Raw genomic sequence first — 22195 nt, 5'->3', positions numbered from 1 at the left:
TCTACTTTTTGCATCCCTCCCTGTACTTTGAGTTAGTTTTCGTGGCTCCCCCTTTTTTCAGACTGAATGAATCCTAATGAGGTACACAACTGTTTTTTCCTGCTTATATGGGTGCGTTTGTGTGATTGTGAGTCTAAGACGGTGTCCTACTGTTTTCTATATTATTTATTTGGGTATGATTGTGTGTTTGACTTTGGTACAGGAGTGTCTGCGCTTTTGCGGTTTACGTTATAGTGTGACTGTTATTAAGGAACGTAGCATTCCCTTTGTTTTTTCATCCTTGTTCTTCTTTTTTCCCCTTCAAATTCCCTTCCCCCCACCTTTTAACCACTCACCCCCCCCCCCTATCTACATTTCACGTAAAGTAATATGTACTTGTTAGATGTTTGAAGCAACCAGTCTATAATATTTTTCCATTACAGCTTCTTTTTGTCGTGGGCCTACTTTGCTAATGCGTGGCTCTGAGGCTGTTTTAGGTGCTCTGTGCTTCCGAGAAATCTACCCATAACTATTATCTTACATATAATTCTTACACATGTAGTTTAAATTACCAAGTATGACCTACAGAAATGCACTAAATGAAAAACAAAATTTGCAACCAAGCTTCAAATTCTTTAATTTCCCTAACAGATAGCGTTGTTTAATACGGACTTTATTCGGGAATACTTGCGGGCAGATCTTATCAGTACTGTCTTAAGTTTCCTTGATGTATTCCTCAAGCATGTTTGAATATGATGGTTTATATTAGGAGTATGCCATCAAAACAGAAATTTTTGATAAACAAACATCTTTACCAGCAATCTGCAATCCTGTCCATTACATGTTCTACCTTTGTCCCCTACTACTGGATACTTGAAATATTCTCAAAAAATGTCCCCCTTGAGGAATGAACGTCATTTGTAAAGGAATGAAAATAACAATTGCTGAAAAGTACGTTCCACCTAGTTGTGTAAAATTTTAGCACTAATGCACCAAAACGAAGATATGTTAAAAGTTTGTTTTAAAAACAAAAATGCGAGTTTTTTAATGCGATGAACTGTCTGCAAGTGTGACCCCTTTATGCAGTCCTTTTCCAGACTTCAATGTACATACTACTACTATTACTAGTAAATTGTCAATTATTTTGTAGAGTTATATACATGTTTTACATTCTGTTAAATTGTAATTTCAGACAACCCTTCCTTTCCACGATTTGTTGTTTCAATTTTTTTTCTCAAAATGTGGGACTAGCCGTTAAATGCCAAAACTAATTACGTCCTATGTCTTGAAAAGCAAGAACTACTGCCAGGTACCATCAAAGTGACTGAGTTCGAAGTAAACAACGATAGTTTCCATAGATTTTATTTAAGTACATTTGTATTTAGAAATTAATCATACAACAGTGCACAAAAATAAATAAATGACATGACAAATAAGAATCAAATACATGTGTATGAATGACATACATGTAATTAAAGAATGTTATTAAGAAATTTAGCAAGTTTAGCAAGTTGTCAATGACAATGACCTCCAAGAAATTCCATATACCTTGTGTTCGACTGGGGCATTTCTTACAGAACGTTTCTTGTATAAAAAATGAATTCTGAATTCTGTTCAACACTCTATAAACTATCACTCCGGGTTTAAAAAAACAACAAAGAATCAAAATCATACTTGAAAACAGTAAGGTACATAAACAGTTTTTAATTAGCGTAATAGTCGGACCCATTTTGATTTACACTGTGTGTCGCAGTGCGCTAGAAATCTAAATTTCTATCAGTTACATAATTATGTTGATATAAAGTATTCGCTCTGAAAAGACTTCCACTGAAATGAAATATTCAAATGAGAAAACTGGGTCAAGCAGCAGTTGGCTGTTACTTATACTGACTTTATCTCCCAAGTTTCTAGATATCATGCGAATACAAAAGTCAAAATTTAAGGTAAACCTGAATTTTTATTTTAATATGGTAATTAACTTACAATGGTGATTGTAAGTTCAAGTGATATTAATTGATATATTAATGATAAAAGAAAAAACCCTACAACACATGATCGTTTATGGCCAATGGAAAACAACAATGCAAATTAATACTTCCATTCATCAGAACCACTCGATGATACACACACAGTACTTATCTTGAAAGTACTAATAACATTTTAATATACAAAGAAATACATTAAACAATTAACCATTGTTGAAAGAATTAACAAAGGCTATCATATTCAATAATAAAAATTTCCAAAAATAAGGTCCCACATTATTATGAAGAAAACACAAAAAGCTAGAAAGTGCCAATATGTATTTGTATTATCATAGTTCTTGCATGCTTATAACGAGTACCATCTTAACACAAATGAGTGATACCAATACGCATGGTAGAAATATGTTGTAAGTGATAAAAAGGGCATACCTCAAGTAAAAGAGAATCTGCATGTATTTCCCCATAATATACACACATCCGTTTCATGCTGATGATGTTAACAAAATGTTTCATATCACTCGGATGAAAACTGTAGGTCTTAACTACACGAGCCCCTAGTGCTTTACTTTTTCATAAGGAACAGAATTCCAGAAAAAATAATCGGATATAAAAAATCCAGAAAACATGCACACGTTCATTTCTAACTGATGACGTGCACCAAGTTTCATAAAGCTTGCTTAGAAAATGTATTGAGAATTCAGTATACAAGACAATGTAATGGACGTACAGAAATTTCAAACACTATGCCCCACAGGTCTTTGGCATCGTGTACAATAAAGTATGATTGAATAGAACAGAGTATTGCCAAGTAAGAAATTGTCTTCTGGAAATGTACGTGTATTTCTCTATATCTTTAAGTCACATTATTTGAGAAGTTTTGTAGTCAATGTGAACTGATTTTTGCATTATTTAGTATTTTTCAGTTGGTTTGACAGCCAGTCAAGACCTTCATAAAGTCCATCTCCACTTGTAGCGCACGTAGCCTGTATGTACCAGTTTCTATTACGTAAACTGTGTAAACCTAGTTTATCTGTTATCTCGGCTGCATTCATAGCATTTGGTAAATCCTGAAAGGATGAAAAAAGTAATTATGACATTTAATAGCTAAATGCTGAAGAAGGACAAAAACAACGGTAAATACAACATTTAATAGCATTTGGTAAATCCTGCAAAGAAAAACATAACAAGAGGACCATGATGGTCCTGAATCGCTCACCTCTTCCCACATGACCAAGTTTTGAGTATGACGTTGTTTTTTTCTATTATTTGACATAGTGACCTAGTTTTTGAGCTCATGTGACCCAGTTTTGAACTTGACCTAGATATTATCAAGATAAAAATTCTGACCAATTTTCAAGAAGATCCATTTAAAAAAATGGTCTCTAGAGAGGTCACAAGGTTTTTCTATTATTTGACCTATTGACCTAGTTTTCGAAGGTAGGTGACCCTGTTTTGAATTTTATCTAGATATCATCAATGTGAACATTCTCATTAATTTTCATAAAGATCTCATGAAAAATATGGCCTCTAGAGAGGTCACAAGGTTTTTCTATTTTTATACCTACTGGCCTGGTTTTTTAAGGCACGTGACCCAGTTTCAAACTTGACCTAGATATCATCCAGCTGAACATTCTGACCAATTTTTATGGAGATCCATTCACAAGTATGGCCTCTAGAGAGGTCACAAGGTTTTTCTATTTTTAGACCTACTGACCTAGTTTTTGACCGCAGTTGACCCTGCTTCGAACTTGACCTAGATAACATCAAGATGAACATTCAGACCAACTTTCATACAGATCCCATGAAAAATATGGCCTCTAGAGAGGTCACAAGGTTTTTTATTATTTGATCTACTGACCCAGTTTTTTAAGGCAAGTGACCCAGTTTCAAATCTGACCTAGATATCATCAAGTTGAACATTCTGACCAATTTTTATGGAGATCCATTCACAAGTATGGCCTCTAGAGAGGTCACAAGGTTTTTCTATTTTTAGACCTACTGACCTAGTTTTTGACCGCACATGACCCTGTTTCAAACTTGACCTAGCTATCATCAAGATAAACATTCAGACCAACTTTCATACAGATCCCATGAAAAATATGGCCTCTAGAGAGGTCACAAGGTTTTTTCTATTATTTGACCTACTGACCTAGTTTTTGATTGCACGTGACCCACTTTCGAACTTGACCAAGATATCATCAAGGTAAACATTCTGACCAATTTTCATGAAGATCTCATGAAATATATGGCCTCTAGAGAGGTCACAAGGTTTTTCTATTTTTAGACCTACTGACCTAGTTTTTGATGGCACGTGACCCAGTTTCAAACTTGACCTAGATATCATCAAGATGAACATTCAGACCATCTTTCATACAGATCCCATGAAAAATGTGGCCTTTAAAGAGGTCACAAGGTTTTTCTATTATTTGACCTACTGACCTAGTTTTTGATGGCACGTGACCCAGTTTCAAACTTGACCTAGATATCATCAAGATGAACGTTCTGACCAATTTTCATGAAGATCTTGTGAAATATATGGCCTCTAGAGAGGTCACAAGGTTTTTCTATTTTTAGACCTACTGACCTAGTTTGTGATGGCACGTGACCCAGTTTCGAGCTTGACCTAGATATCATCAAGGTGAACATTCTGACCAATTTTCATGAAGATCTTGTGAAATATATGGCCTCTAGAGAGGTCACAAGGTCTTTCTATTTTTAGACCTACTGACCTAGTTTTTGAAGGCACGTGACCCAGTTTCGAACTTGACCTAGATATCATCAAGATGAACATTCTGACAAACTTTCATAAAGATCCCATGAAAAATGTGACCTCTAGAGTGGTCACAAGCAAAAGTTTACGGACGGACGGACGCACGCACGCACGCACGGACGGACGGACGACGGACACCGCGCGATCACAAAAGCTCACCTTGTCACTTTGTGACAGGTGAGCTAAAAACTATCAGGCCAACAGGTTTTGTTTAAAAAATGGTCATGTTCTATTATACATATCTGTCTGCAACCAATCATGCCATTCAGAAGTACAGGTATAAGAAAAGTACACGTGTCATTGCCCTATGTAATTTATGATTCTTTGATAAAAACTACTGTAACAAAGTTTGCTGACAATAGGTGTACCTAAATTAAAGATACTAAGCATAAACCATTTTTCTATTTATAGTGTCCCAAAATAAAATTCAAAGCTAGTTCTTATTATAAACAGTTATAAACTCGAAACAAAGTCTTTTTATGATAAAAGTGAAAACGAGGAGCTGCGTTCAATAAACGCTTGATGCCCCCCTGTGGCATCCTTGTCGATACAAAGCGACCTAAGTCCAAAACGAGGTCAAGTTCAAGGTCAAGGTCAAACTGAGGTCAGGTGATGTCTGAAGATGAGGAATGGTCACAGGTTACATCTGCATTAGTATCAAGTCATTCTAGTTAGGGGTATTGATGCTAGACGAAACGGTCAAATTTGGTTAACCTCGTACGGACGGACAGGACAATCACTATATGCCTCCCGCATCAGTAGATGCCGGGGGCATAAAAATCTATAGCCCCATTTTTCTATTTTCGGTTACATTGACCTTGAATTGACCCAAATGACACAAAATGCATTCTAACCTCTGTGTTTGATAAAACAATTACTACAAAACCCAAATTTCAATTTTACAGTGCACACTGGTACAAATAAAATACATCCGAAAAATAAAGATGTCTGGAGATAATAATAGGACGACAGAACTACGCAAGAGGTCAGTGACCAGAAAAGGGCTCACCTGTGTACAAGAATTCAAGTGTGTTTGTAAAGTATAGAGTTAAGTTTCCTCTATGTTAGCCTATTATTAGTGTATTATATATATGTCACATACATTTTTGAACCTAGGGCAATAATTTGAACAATTACAGTAGACAGTACAACTCTTGATATCTCATGCTAAATATCAAGGCTCTAGTTGTTACTGATTCAGAGAAGATTTTCCAAGTTTCTTATATAAGCCTATAGTAAGTACATGTCACACACCAGGGCGATTTTTAAAGTCTGATAGCTGAAAACCTATTTACCTATTTTTAATCAAAAAAGACCCATATGCTCGATGACCTGGATTCATTTGAACAACTTTGAAAGAGGGCTACCTCTGGATCATTTGTGTAAAGTTTCAGTGGTTTTGGAGACGTTGTTTAAAGAAATTGTTGATAAAAATTGACCACAAATCAGAAATTTTGAACAATATCTGTAGAATGTCACACAAGGACAATTTGTGTGGATTTTTTTTAATCGGGCTAACAGTTTTAAACAGGAAGGGTTTCTACTTGTTTCTAATATATATATAGTTTCTACTTGTTTCTAATATATAACAGTAATTACAGTACCAATGTGTAGTACAATTTGGGCTCGTATATAAAGCAGCATCGAAACTAATCTTGTTGGGTTAGTGGACTTGCTGTGGCATGTGCGTGTTCGTTTGTACTGCTAGGCGCTTTGCCGTAACTGGTCTGGTATAGTGTGGTGGTGATTCAGTTCGTATAAATTCTCTCTACTATATAATAATTTATAATGCGAACTTGTATCCTAGCGGATCTCACATATGGGAAAGTCCACTGTTCTGAATTTAATTATATTCCTTAAGGATAACACGGTATAATAGCCATATTTCATATCTTGTAACTGGATGGAAATATTTAATTGAAATTTGGTCACTTTAAAGACATTCAGAATTAAAAACGTTTCACCGAGAGATTTTTCAAATTTTGTCATTGGGGGTGGGGGGATAATCGGTATTGAAGTTAACATTGATGCCTATGGGAAATATATAATTTCTTTGATTATGAAAATCTGAACTTGAATTTCGTGAAAATTTTGCGGTAGAAAGCTGCATTATATGATTCTGATACAAATATCAAAAAGAAATCTAAAATTCCTCGTAGGGAAAAGCAGAATTTTTTTTTCTAGTTTTTAGGGGAGATAACTCATGAAAAACCAAAATTATCAGGGGAAGTAATCTAAAGGAAATTTTTGAGAACTTCTGTCACTATATAACTTTATCGTTTGACATTTTCAAAGCTTACATTATCAAGTTGTATGTATGCTTTTGTTGAAACGGATGCCTATTACGGGTAGTCATCCTTAATGCAAACTATCTCTTTCAGAGAGAGAAAATATAGTTTCTCTGGTCCCAATCAGTTAAAAAGACTAAAATATCACTACTGATTTGTGAGACATGAAAACAGACATTTGAGTATATATATGCAAATGTTGAACCAGCACGAGTGTGTAGTACAATTTGGGCTCGTATATAACAGTAGTTACAGTACGAATGTGAAGTACAATTTGGGCTCGTATATAAAGCAGTATCGAAACTAATCTTGTTGGGTTGGTGGGTTTGCTGTGGCATGTGCGTGTTCGTTTGTACTGCTAGGCGCTTTGCCGTAACTGGTCTGGTATACTGTGGTGATGATTTAGTTCATATAAATTCTCCCATTATATTTATATATATAGGAAAAGTGACCACACACCCTGGCAGCCATGTTTTTTGACAAATCGGAATCATTTGAAAAACTTGGCTGAGGGTCACACAAGGACCATTTGTAAACTTATTTTAAAATCAGGCCATCAGTTTCACATTTGGGGATTTTTAAAGTTTCTACTATATACATACAGGGAAAAATGACCACGCCCCCTGGCGGCAAAGTTTTTTTTATGAATCTTTATAATTTGAACATTCTTGGTAGAAGGTGACATAAGGACCATTTGTGCGAAATTATTTCAAAATTGAACCATCGGTTTAGGAGAAGTCGTTTGAAGATTTTTCTATTTTTAGCTCTATGTGCAACCAAAGCAGAACCATTTGAACAACTTTGGAAGAGGACCACCCAAGGTACACCCAGGCCAAGTCTCATCAATATCCAGTGATTTTGGAGTGATTTTGGAGATGTCGTTTAAACATGTTTGTTGACGACGGACGGACAACTTGACACGCACAACAGACATAGCATGATCACAATAGCTCACCAAGCCCACTTTGTGCTCAGGTGAGCTAAAAAACAACAAATCTGGTTTTGAAATGGGGTTGTGTTTAAGAGGGATACTGAAACAATACTGAAACAGATTAGATAGTATTATGCGTAAGAAAAATTGCAAACAAGAGGACCAAATGACCTTAAGGCGCTCACTTGACGAGGACCTTGACCCTATGACCTACTTCTGACCAAGTTTGGTGAACAGTTCATTAATATAAGTTTACTTAAGTTTTTTTCTCTATATTTTGCTACGACAGCAGCCAAAAAAATGCATAAACAGAACAAACTTAATGATAAGAATTTTTTAAATAACTTTCTATTTCTGGCTTTGGTGTCCCCTAAAAGGAACAAAGTGCCTTAAGTTAAATAAATATGGCATAAGATCTTACAATGATACTACCAACAAAGTTTGACGAAGGCCCAGCAAGCGGTTCATGAGAGGAAGTCATTTAAAGGTATTTCTATTTTTAGCTCTAGTGGCCTAAAAAATGGGGCCAAGTACTTCCATTTGATCTAATTTTGGAAAGGACCTTATAATGGTTTGATCAAGATCCATCATGCAGTTCACGAGAAGAAGTTGTTTAAAAGTATTTTCATGTTTAGCCCTAGAGGCCCCTAAAACGGGGCCAAAGTGAACCATTTGAAAAAAACTTGATAGAAGTGTGTGCCAGTCTGTTACTGGTCAAATTTGGTCTAATTCTGACCAGAAGTTTCAGAGAAGGAACTGTTTAAGTAAAAATGTTGATGCAGGTCGCAGGAAGACGGACCATCTACCTATATCAATAGCTCACTCTGGTGAGCCAAAAAATGAAGTCTGCCATAAAACTTTAACCAGAACTATTACAATGTTTGACCACAGTGACCATGCCTTCAAGACACCTGGCCCTAAATTAATCAGATTCTGTCCCATACCAAGGTATGACACAATTATAGGTCATATGGCGACTTCTCAACTTTTGATAGCGGTACCTCTCTGTGCATTATTTCATCATGCGCGGGCATCTTGGTAGAACCACCGACCTTCTGTAAGCCAGCTGGATGGCTTCCTCACATGAACAATATAACGCCCTGAGTGAGGCTCAAAGCAACATCGATGAGGGGCAAGAGATTTGAAGTCGGTGACCTTAAGCACTTGGGCCCTTTATGCTTATGTGTGATAATAGGTGTCTTTGTGTGTTGGGGTTTTCAACAATTTGTCAGTCATACATATGACAGTGTGTACTTGTAACAGTGAGAAGTGAGCACTAAGCCCAACTTTATAGTATTTCCTCACTGGTATATCATGCTGTAGATATGCAACATGATACTCCGCCTAGTTACATTAAACTGAATCCAGTCTTTAAAGTCCTAGAAATATCCTCTAAATGCTAAACCAAGCAAGGACACTACTAGTATCATTTTTCAGGTCTTTAGTATAACCCAGCCAGGAAAAAAACTCACAAACTCGAAGTAAGCAGTCTTGGTAATAATACGACAGCAGTTAAGAAGGCATAGTAATATAGATAAACTTGCCATAAAAATTTAACCAGGTCTATTACAATACCGACCCTAAATTATCAGTTGTCTGTCCCTTACCGCCTGAATTTGCATGAGAACAGAGACATCAGTTTATAGGTGCTGTTAAATACTTGACATTTTCTGTCTTTTGGACTCGTGCATATTTTCTGACTAACTTAAAAGCTAGGGAGTCCTTTGTCTTCCTCAATGCAAGCAAAACCCAACACAAAGATGAAACCAAAACTTCATTGTATGTTGAATAAATCTTTTTAAGAAGGAATTTGTTATTCTTACCTGTTTGTTTGCGAAAATAAGCAAAATAGCATCTTTAAGCTCATCTTCATTTAACATTCTCATCAATTCTTCCCTGGCTTCACCAACACGTTCTCTGTCATTACTGTCTACCACAAATATCAAACCTACAGAAAACAAAAAGTGTTGATAGCTAGGTGTACCACTGAGCATTCAAAAGTGTTCCTTCTTCATTTGTTTGTTACTTCTATATTGCATTTGTTTGTGTTAGTGTGTACATGTGCTCAATCACTGTGTACAAGTAAGACATATCCACATTTTAATGTGAAGCGACTTTTCTGTGTTCTTCGAGAGGTTTCTTGGACTTTCAAGTGATATTAGTATGCATAAGTGGAAAACCTGTTATGACTTTTTGATAGTAGAACACATCTACTGCAAATCTAACTAAAGCACATCTCCAATTAATGGTACACTTTTGATCTGAAGACGTGCTAAATGATAGACTCGTTCTGACAACCATTCCGCTTTCCAATCAGACCCTTGCTTTCAACATTTTGAAAGTGAAAGTAAAGGTTTAAAAAATCTATATTTAGCCTTTTTTCGTGTTTACAATACTATGACGAACATATCATGACTGCGCCTTCGTGTTTTGAGAGGTATCATATGTCAGGCTATGGACTTGGTCAAGTAAGGGGAGAATGTGTCAGGCAGCTGGTTAGCTCAGTCAGTAGAGCACTCACCCTGTAAGCAAGGGGTCCTGGGTTCGCGCCCCAGACTGACTGCACATTTTTCTCACCCTGGGACATTTGACGCTGTTTTGATGGTTCAGCCAAATGTTTGTTGAAACAAGTCGGCAAAAATCCAATTAATATACAGAAGGGTCATTCTCAGATCTTCATTTAAAAGATCAAGTACTTTAGTCAGACTGCATCTACTGAAATTATGGACTGAAAAAGGAAAAAGGTCCATCACTTTGACCTCAAACTGTTACCTTGATCAAGGTAGAGTATGGTTCTTGAACACTACCTTTCATCTTGTAACAATGAATGTATGTGACATGAATTTACATACCCATGCATGCATAAAAGAATTATAGAGCAGATGAGACGAATGGCCTTTAATCTTTGATGTGACTGTATAAATCTGAATGTGACGCGTCACCTTGATATGGTAGATATTTCAAAATCTGACCAAGCATAATAAAGATATAGGCCCGACAACAGTTTGTGCACTGTAATTATCAGCTTTTCAACAGACTAAATAAGACCTGTGTAACACCACCTTCTTGTATGAAATAGAAATTTTCTTAGAATGAAATTGGGATTTAACTCCACCATACTGATGATCTGTAACCCAAATTGAACTTTGACATGTATTTTTTATTTTTTTTGTGTGTCTACAAATCTATTCATCCATACATCAACATTTCGAGAATTTTCTTTTCTTTTATTTTGGCTTTGAGCCAAAAATGAATTCAATACAGCCATTCTTAACACAGACATCAGCATTGTCATTCGAGTATATTCACCTCTTAAAAGCTGCACTTATATAATTATAGGTCATATGGCAACTTTCAAGCTTTGATGGGGGAGGAAGACCCTAACTGCCCCTCCGTGCATTATTTCATCAATGGCGGGCAGCTCGGTAAAACCATCTATCTTCTGTAATGCCAGCTGAATGGCTTCCTCACGTAAGAATTCAACATCCTGAGTGAAGCTCGAACTCACAGTGGTGAGGGACAAGTGATTCAACGTCAGCGACCTTAACAATTAGGCCACAGAGGCCTCTAAAAAGATCAAAGACTTCCTTAATATAAATATTACGTTTCTTTATCAAGTTGGAAATCCTTGATATCAGCCGATACCAGAAGCAACAAGAGTGCAAGAATGTCACAATATACGCCCGTCACAGCAAATTTCTTTACTCTAGCACCTGTATTTGCAAATGGAATTTTAACTTTGTGGTTGTTTAGTAATAACTAAGTGTTTTGTTTTTCTAAGTCCACAAAAAAACTCCTTACCAGGTAGAGATACCTTAAAATACACCTAAAATTGGAAAGTAACATCTATGTTGTACCACAGAAAAGTGGTCTTGGTTTTTCCCTACGGTCAATTATAAAAAAGCTGTTACAATATAAGTTATTAATAGTAACAACTAAGGGAAGTTAATCTTAAAAAAAAAAAAAAAAACACAAAAAAAAAAAATCAAAAAAAAAATTGTAAGTCCTCACAAAAATCTTAACCAGGTAGAGACTGGTCAAAATACACCTCAAAATTGGATGTAGCATGCATATTGTACTACAGAAAAGTGGTCTCGATTTTTCCTTATGACTAGTAATGAAAAAGTTACAATATAAGCTATTTATAGTAACAACAAAGGGAAGTAATTCGAAAGAAGGGAACTGCGCATGACACTTCGTCTCATGATGGTGTATAATTGTGTCAAGTTACATCAAAATCCCTCCATGCATGAAGAAGAAATGCTTCGGACAAAGTCATTCTTGTATCTGACCTTTGGCCTCTAAGTGTGACCTTGACCTTAGACCTAGGGACCTGGTTCTTGCGCATGACACTACGTCTCGTGGTGGTGAACATTTATGCCAAGTTATATCAAAATCCCTCTATGCATGAAGAAGACATGCTCCGGACAAGGTTTTCATTCTTGTATCCTTTGACCTCTAAGTGTGACCTTGACCTTAGACCTGGTTCTTGCGCATGACACTCCGCCTCATGGTGGTGAACATTTGTGCCAAGTTATATCAAAATCCCTCTATGCATGAAGAAGAAATGTTCCGGACAAAGTTTTCATTCTTGTATCCTTTGACCTCTAAGTGTGACCTTGACCTTAGACCTAGGGACCTGGTTCTTGCGCATGACACTCCTTCTCATGATGATGAACAATTGTGCCAACTTTCATCAAAATCCCTCTATGCATGAAGAAGATATGCTCCGGACAAAGTCATTCTTGAATTTGACCTTTGACCTCTAAGTGTGACCTTGACCATAGACCTAGGGACCTGGTTCTTGCGCATGACACTCCGTCTCATGATGGTGAACAACTGTGCCAAGTTTCATCAAAATCCCTTCATGCATGTAGAAGATATGCTCCGGACAAGGTCTGTGGACGCCGCCCGCCCGCCCGCCCACCAGGGGCGTTCCCATAATACGTCCCGTTTTTCAAACGGGCGTATAAAAATACCTGGTATAAATTATACTGTTATGTTGGTATTTTTTAAATATTTTTTTTTTATTTCAGGGAATTCACGTCAATATCACTGTACACCGCCTCAATGTCAGACAGTAAATGAAATCTGTGAAAAGATCCTTTGTACGTGTTAGTTCGCTTTGGGTTTAGCACCATTTTAACAGGGTTTCAGTTAAATTACAGCACTAAGTGTACCTAACCATTTTTTCTGGATTGTGCACCTGTACCAACCCGTTCATAACTGCCAACTTCTCTACATGAATCAGTGGTGAGACGTTGAAGACAAATTATTCCAGACATGATGCCTTTTATCAATCGTCACGGAGAACATACCACTCGTCCTGGGATCCAACTAATGAGGGATGATACTTCACAAACGTGATCACAATAGCTCACCATAAGCATGGCTCATTTAAAACATAATAAAAAAAACTGAAAAAGTTTTTCCTATATAATTCTATGTAAAACCAGTGAGCTAGGGCGGGGGTACTTTTGACCCCAGGAGCAAGATTTGAAAAAGACTTGGTAATGAGCCACTACATAATGCTAAATGCCAAATATCTAAGCCCAGGCCATTATGGTTTCAGGTAAGAAGATTTTTAATGCATTATTACAGTTTAAGTAGGTTTTTTTCTATTTTTAGCTCTAGTAGTCCTAAAATTTTGTTTGATTCTGACCAGTAGTTTCAGAGAAGATGTTTAAGTGAAAATGTGGACGACAATGGAAGATGGACCATCCACCTATACCTATAGCTCACCATATTGCTCACCACCTGGAACATCCATAAAAACATAGTTTTTGTTTAACTTAAAAGGCTTAAAATACTAGTACTGTTGAAATGTTTCAATGTGGGTAAAATTATCACTTAGTATGTTACCTTGAGTATTCTGGAAATAATGTCTCCACAGAGGTCTGATTTTATCCTGGCCACCAACATCCCATACTGTAAAACTGATGTTCTTGTATTCTACTGTTTCTACATTGAAGCCTGTGAAAAAATGTTGTCAGTCTTTGAACAATGCTGCAGTTTTTCTAACATGAACATGTATTCAAGAGGCACAGGGCACGCGCGCACACGCATGCATGCACACACATCTGCCACAGAAAAGGTTCGCAATCCAAAGATGAAAGTATTGCGATCAACCCAAATTTTTTGAAAAACCAATCTGTTACTACTGTGAAATCATTAACATTAGTGGGGACTAATTTTCGTGCATTTCGTGCTTGAGTCAATCCATGAAATTTAATCCTAACAAACAAATAAGATTCCCATTAATTTTATGTTCAAAAGTTAAAATCCACAAATTCATATCCCCACGAAATTGCCGTTTTGACCAAAACCACGAAATTTTATGCCTACGAAATTAAATGATTTTATAGTATCTTTTTTGTAAGCATGGATATCTGCACCACCCCCAAAATTAAATGTATGATTATGCTGGTAAACCGTATGTTTTTGTAAGTAAATGCAAAACATATACATGTAGATATATTTAAATACTAGTAGACTGAAAAGTGTACGCAAAACATTTTTGACAGGTCTTACACCATTAACATCGAATGATGCGTATTTTCGAAAGCTGCCCTTTCTCAACATGGACAATTAATTTTTTTTTGATATATTTAAATACTAGTATACTGAAAAGTGTACGCAAAACGTTTTTGACAGATCTTACACCATTAACTTCTAATGATGCCGTTTCTCAACATGGACAATTAATTTTTTTTTCTTGTATGGTTGAACATCACACACTTATACCCCTGCGGGAATTATTAATCATGGGCGAGCACCTGGGTAGAACCATCGACTTTCCGCAAGCTGGATGGCTTCCTCACATGGAGAATTCTACACCCAAAGCGATGCTAGAACCCAGGGGCAAGTAATTTGTTTTGTTTAGTAAGCTGAAAACAATCCAGAAAAGCTAAGTTTAGACACAAGTTTAAACATGACAAATAAAGAAGTGGACTATTTCTAAAAGGTCTAACAAGAATCAGCAACTTGTTAAAAAAAAAAAACCCTGAAAGAATGCTCTTAACTTCCATGGGAGTTAATTCAAATTTGTAATTCATTTAAATGCCTACCAGTAAATCTTGCAAACTGAATTTTAACCAATTATTACAAAATGTTAAAAATTCCCACTTTATAAGATTTAGTTGATTTCTCGATACCTTTTCCCTATAGTAACATTTTACCACGTAAAAAACTTTCAATTTTACGTAGGGACCTTTTCCCTAAAACTCCACAGAACTGAGCTCTTTAGGGATGACATGGTCAGTGGCTAAAGTTAAAATGACAGTGAAATAGCTTATCTGGTAGCAGCATGAGAACTAAATCAAAGATAAAAATTACATATCAATTTTGCACTGCCCAAATAGCTATGGGACACGAGTTTCATTTAAGATATATCACAAATGAAACTTCAAATTTTAGCACCACTTTACAAATAATGCTTAACACCTTTTAAATGTAATTATTATTTGGTTGGCACATGTTTAGGAATGCCATACAGCAACTGTAGTAGTTTTGTTACTTTCGTTCTTTATGCAGTCTTTAATGTGCCCTTTTTTTGCTGTACTCATGTCCTTGTAAAGGCATTGAACTACAATTTAATTTCCCCCCATTTTTTTTTTTTAAATTGTTTAACTCAGAATTTTTTCACCATTAACTTACCAATGGTTGGAATAGTAGTAACAATTTCTCCTAGTTTCAGCTTGTACAAAATGGTAGTTTTCCCAGCAGCATCCAAACCCACCATCAATATTCTCATCTCCTTCTTTCCAAACAAACTCTTGAAAATCGAAGCAAATGCCCCCATCCTTACTTGTTCCTACTGCTCACAGGACACACAGCTAGAAAGGAAAGACGTTAGGATCAATTTACTGGCGAAATAACATCTACAGTACTTTGATTGAGATCTTGAAAATCAAAATAACTGACTTGTCACAACAAATAATTATACATGTAATAATTCAAAAGAAATGATGTGCAGGCAGGGTTCCAGATATTTTTTTAGGCCAATGAGTATCTACTCACCATAATTCTTGTGAATGAGTAAAACGGTAAAATCTCAACTTAACCCGAGTAATTTTACTCCTGAAAATTTTGTTCATGAAACCCAGAAATCAGTTTTATAACATTTATTGGTTGGAAGTTGATTTGAAATTCAGCACTCAAGGTATAACCCACTGAGGAGTGGCTGGTTTTGGGTTGTACTCTGCCACTGGTTCATAAAAAGATCAACCTTAGCAATGATTCACGATGCCTATCTACAGAGAACTTTTGAAGGTTCTTAGAGCCAGAAAAAGAACAATGTTTGGGAGACCATTTTCTGTTGGTTTGAAATATGTGTAGAATGTTTGTTTACTTTTTAAACTCTTTGAAAATGACATTTTAGTGTTTTCTGCACACTGCAATTTTTGACAATTTTAACCATCTTTGAAAACACACTCGACTACCGCACATGTAAACTGAATGGGAATATTCGCAAGGCAGCAAGGGGCATGCTCACACATATGGTCTGTTACATGATGCATCCACACCATTCAGAATTTGTTTAGGCTAGTATTTCATAATTGCGTGCCTTTCTGTAATTCAATTTATGCTTTTATACGCATAAAAATTATATATGCATTATTTCAATGTGCAATTTACGCTTATACACATCTTATCTGGAGCGCTGCTTAGTGCAGGTTTGGTGTTATAGACTTTAATTAATAGACCTGTAAACAAATCTACGTGAACTGGTAAAATGTTCTAAAGATTAAAATAGGGATCTAAAAAACCCGAGCTGTCCATCAGACTTTTAAGTCAAACAAAATAGTTTCAGTATGGCAATACTAACAACTTGCAAGCAAAATCAACTCATTTTTCTAAGTAACAGTAATTATTTTAAATGAACTGAACAAATAGTTCTCCAATTTTGTTCTGATTACATGTTGGTTGAAAAGGTTGCATTGTCATCTTAAATTTTCCCAGTCGAGAAAGGGCTTTAATTTCAATAGGAGTAATATAACTTGGTTATTTCTGTAGGAGCCTTTGTGAAGTCAAAATCTAATACAAGTAATGATTACTCAGCTATGATCTTTCAGGCAAATATTCAACTAAGGTGAGGCCCACACTTCCAGTAAGTCAATCTAACATTTCAATTTAAATGGTGCCAGTAAAACAGATGATTGAATGACCAAACTTAAAATGGCATGTTGACAGGTACTTCAATTTACAAAGTTCAAGCCATTTTCGTATGTGTTTACACATGGTACACGAAGCATGCTAGCTTTATCAACTGTAAAACAATAGTCCTCCGTATATGTTAAAGAGAGCTGTGCTTTACTTGCCGTTTTCCCATATCCCCGCAAAATGCCAATGTTCTGTGATTAAGGACTAAGGTGGCCAAAAAAAAAAAGGTTAAAATTTTATGCATACTATTTAGAGCTAGCTGTCAATAGTTACGGTTTATATACATTTCTACCTTTCCCCATTTTTAAATAGTTCCTTTAAAAGTTTCAATAATACATGTATTTACTAAAGAAACATAAATAAAGAACAACATAAGGCAGTTATTGTTCTCATATGATGCTATTCCTGTCTTCCACATATGTGTCAACTTTCAACAAAATTCATTTGTAATTTTCTTTTTCAAGATTTTTTCCCCTTCCCAGCAAAACAATCCCTAGTAGCATCACCATTGTCTATGAAACTAGAAATACATTCTGCATGCCCATGGGCAGAAAGTCAAGCCTACCAGCACCTTTGACCTCTAAGTGTGACCTTGACCTTAGACCTAGGGACCTGATTCTTGTGCATGACACTTTGTCTCATAATGGTTAACATTCATGCCAAGTTACATCAAAATCCCGCCATGCATGAAGAAGTAATGTTCCAGATAAACTTCAATGTGACTTTTGACCTCCGTGACTTTGACCTTTGAGATAGGAACATGGGGTTTGCTTATGACACTCCTTCTCATTGAGGTAAACATTCATGCCAAATATAAACAAGATTAATCTTTGCATGTCAAAGTTATGGTCTGGACAAACTTCAATCTGACCTTTGACCTTCAACTGTGACCTTGACCTTTGAGTTAGGAACATGGGGTTTGCGCTTGACACTCCTTCTCATTGAGGTGAACATTCATGCTAAATAACAAGATTGGTCTATGCATGTCAAAGTTATGGTCCAAACAAAATCCGATGGACGCACATACACCAACCCGCCAGACTATATCGAGCTCTTCGCCAGCAGGCATGACAAAAATTCTAGAACGGCCCCTCTAAGTATGTAACATCCAAAGCGCTCAGTTGAGCTTTCAATTTGTGCAACTGTAATTTTTTAATTCTGATTGGTTTTTAAATAATATTTAATGGAGAACCTTGCATGGGCCCTTCAAGGTAGATTCAATCATCTAGGAATCTCAATGGTTTTCTTGTTTGCAGACATGGGGGCGAAGTTTGGCTCAATCTTTAGAACAAACAGTATGTTTATCCAAATTCTAAAGCTAAAATTCTGAGTGAGATTAGACAAACTGGTGTATTTTCAGTCTGTATTATTCACAAAAACAGTATCATCTCCCAATTTGAACAATGTCAATCCTGCTGTTTGATGGTCATACGCTCAAGCTTTCCTTAACAACTGCCCATAAAGTTTTGAAGCAAGATAGCTGCATGCTCAAGCGCGGTCTCCAGCTATTAAAAATGCAGTTATAGTACAGTATGGGAAAGTAAAAATGGTGGCTGCAGCTAATTTACACAACAGGTAAAAGGTAACAGAGCTTTACTGTAAAATCCTTTCAATACTTTGGTCATTTCAAAGAATGTCCCGTTATTTCAAAGGACGTTTATTTATGGTTATAAACTAAAACTGTGTTGTGTTTCAAAATCATAACATTCGAGAAATAAAGGATTATAACTCCACTGAAAATCAATGAACCTGAATATGCGCAATATATGCACATCTAAGCTTGGCAACGATCACACCCAAACTATCAGAATTCAACGAATCAAGGGTCATAACTCTGCTGAAAATCACAGAACTTGAATATGGGCAATAATTATGCTCAACTAAGCTTTGCAACAATCCCTTCCAAAATATCTCAGAATTAAACAAGTCAAGGGTCATAACTCTGCTGAAAATAACTGAACTTGAATATACGCAATTATTCTGCATAATTTTTCTTGGCAACGATCACTTCCAAAATATCACAGAATTCAACGCATCAAGGGTTGTAACTCCACTGATAATCAATGAATCAGAACAAATGATATGGACAATATGCACAAGACTTGGCAATTATCACTTTTTGAAGTTTGATGTAAATTCACCTTGTAGTGTCAAAGAAGTTGCTTAATCAATATAGGATTTGGAACCTGCAATTTATATTGCAATATCTATGTGACATAATTCACGGTTTTGGAAATTATCTGCATCAAATTAGAGATTTTCAATTTGCCTAGTCAATTCCCTTCATGCAATGCCCCCACCCCCATACAGGAAAATCCCCCAAACATGTAAAAGTTGCTACCCTTCTTATACAGTTCAAAATAGATAAACAAATGATAAGAATGAAAGAAGTGAATTTAAACAATAATTTACAAAGCAGTCTGAAAGACAGCTATACCCCCGCCACTGTTATGGATAGTGAAAAGGTTGATGGTATCAAGTAGAAGCATTGACATTGGTAAAAAAATTGTATTTCATAGTCCATGTATGTCGCATCAATGAATTTGAAAGTTCTTCAAGGGGTTTAGCAGATACAGAGCCGACACCTTTAGCTGTGACCTTGACCTTCAGCCAATATGACTGACTCATGATTTCTGCACATCATCTTGACGAGGTGATCATTTGACCTCAGTATCACACAGTTGTGACCTTGACCTTGAGCCGACATGGCTGACTCGTGAGTTCTGCACATCGTCTTGATGAGGTGATCATTTGATCAAAGTATCATGGAAATCCTTCAAGGGGTTTAGGAGATACAGAGCAGACACAAAGGAAGGCTCAAAACTTTGACCTGAAGTTGTGACCTTGACCTTGAGCAGACAATGAATCATGAGTTCTGCACATCCTCTTTTCACCCAAGTTACAAGAAAATCCTTGAAGGGGTTTAAGAGATACAAAGCGGACACAAAATGGAAGGCTCAAAACTTTGACCTGAAGTTGTGACCTTGACCTTGAGCAGACATGGCTGAATCATAAGTTTTGCACATCCTCTTTTGACCCAAGTTTCAAGAAAATCCTTGAAGGGGTTTAAGAGATACAAAGCGGACACAAAATGGAAAGCTTGAACATTTGACCTAGAGTTGTGACCTTGAGCCGACCTGGCTGACTCATGAATTCTGCACATAGTCTTGATCAGGAGATCAATTGACCAAAGTTTCAAGAAAATCCAGAGATAAAGAGCGGACACAAAATGGAAGACTCAAACATTTGATTGGGAGTTGTGACATTGACCTTGAGCAGACATAGCTAAATCATGAGTTTTGCAAATCCTCTTGATGAGGTGTATGATCATTTGACCAGTTTCATGAAAATCCTTCAAGGGGTATAAAAGATACAAAGTGGACATAAAATAATACGGACAGACAGGAGGACGGACAGAGACCATTCCTATAAAGCCCCTACCACTTGTGGCGGGGGGATTAAAAACAGTAGACAAAGTATATAAAGCATGGCCGATATAGTAAGAAAATGGCCAGTGAAAGCTTCCCCTAACAATGACACTACATAAAAAGAGTAAATTATATAGTGCAGTGTTCAAGTAATTAGTTACCTTTCTTCCTGGCAAAAATCACTTTCAAACTCGACAAGTCTGTTCGGAAGAAAACAACCCCTCCTTTCTGATGAGATTTTGATTTATTCAAATCTGAAAAAAGCCGTGCTGTCATAAAACCACACGCTCGACTTAGTTCAAACACCGTGGCCACAGAAATACTGCAAACAAAATTTGCCATTATTGCTCCATTTCTTTCTCATGCAAGTTGAAATTATACTAAGACTTTAAGACTTAGATAAAAAATCCTTTATATTAGAGTAAAACCTAAGTGCAAGTCCTTCCCTGTTAACTACAAAGCATTTCTTAAAGCTCCGTGAAATATTTAAGATCATTTATCCTGCATTCCATTATCAATATGCTGACCAGGAAAGGCCTATAACATGTTTTAGAACTGGGTATTGCCTATGAAAGAGAGATGGGCTTTAAATGGAATGGTAAAATATCAGACAGTTCAATCGCTGTATGTACTGGGGGCATAAAAATACTATCCCCTCTGGTGGCCATGTTTCTGACAAACTGGACTTATCTGAACAACCTTATATAAGGTCATGAAAGGAACTATTTCTGTAAAATTATTTAAACTAGATTCCAAAGGGACATTTGAATCAGGCATATCATTATATATATCTACAGTTTTCAATTATTTGACAAAGTGACGTACTTTTTTTTTACTGGTGTGATCCAGTTGTTTGTGGTTAATGACTATCACAGTGTGGTTCCAATAAACAGGGGCAACTGTTTACTGGAAAGAAGGTCTACCTTGTAACTGTATATGGAACAGTCTTTCTTGTTACCTAACCTTCAAAAGTTCTAGCCACTTAAAAAGATTTGAAATTACAAACATAAAACTAGAATGTGTCTGCCTTATGACAGCCGATTCACTTTTTAACTTAACCTAGATTTAACACAGACTTGCATTCTGACAAACATTAGAACATTAGGCCTCTAGGGTGTTGCCTGTGCCAAGACCTGTATCACTGACACCAGTATTTTCTGCCATTCAAGGGCCATAATTCTGAAGCGGCTACGCCATTTTGGCTAGTTATCGAACTTGGCCGAGTACTTATTGGCAAACACATTTTGTTCAAGTTTGGTGAAGATCGGATGAAAAATGTTTGACTTAAAAGTTCAGACAAGATTTGTGACAGACTGACTGACTGACACACACACAGACAGGAGCAACGTCTCCCACCACAGTGGTGTGGGAGACATAATAATCCACTTTTTAATATGTTCAAATTAAAGGAGAGTCATTAAAAAATTTCATGAAAATAATAAAACGCATACTTTTAACCAGGATCAAACAAAAAAAATGGGACAGTTTCACGAAGATCACATAGAAAATATGACCTTTCTATGATCTGAGCAGCAACCTAGTTTTGGTCTCAGATAATCCAGTTTAGAATCTAACCTGCAATTCATAACTGAACAAAACATTTTATCAAAATCTAACTTGAACATTTACAGTTCATCCTTACAAATAGAGAC

The 22195-nt window shown here is 36.3% G+C and overlaps 1 protein-coding gene across 7 annotated transcripts in view; it reads right to left on the bottom strand.

Annotated features, from left to right (window-relative positions):
* The window catches only part of LOC123530732 (ADP-ribosylation factor 1), a 79887-nt gene that overhangs the window by 25562 nt on the left and 32130 nt on the right, over positions 1-22195 (bottom strand). For 2 of the 7 annotated variants that reach the window (XM_045311498.2, XM_045311496.2), the window contains exons 2-5: positions 15610-15788; positions 13816-13926; positions 9777-9901; positions 1324-3031 (exon numbers count right to left, since the gene is read on the bottom strand). The exons of 2 other annotated variants lie outside the window; for them this stretch is intronic. In XM_045311498.2, the coding sequence (XP_045167433.1) occupies positions 2870-3031; positions 9777-9901; positions 13816-13926; positions 15610-15754 (543 nt within the window). In that variant the 5' untranslated portion in view covers positions 15755-15788 and the 3' untranslated portion in view covers positions 1324-2869. 3 more of the 7 variants (XM_045311499.2, XM_045311500.2, XM_045311504.2) reach the window with 3 other exon arrangements.

The sequence above is a fragment of the Mercenaria mercenaria genome, chromosome 11, assembly GCF_021730395.1.
Source record: "Mercenaria mercenaria strain notata chromosome 11, MADL_Memer_1, whole genome shotgun sequence".
NCBI classification, from domain to species: domain Eukaryota; kingdom Metazoa; phylum Mollusca; class Bivalvia; order Venerida; family Veneridae; genus Mercenaria; species Mercenaria mercenaria.
The sequence above is the reverse complement of the archived record's forward strand: the minus strand, read 5'-3'. Positions and strand labels throughout refer to the sequence as shown.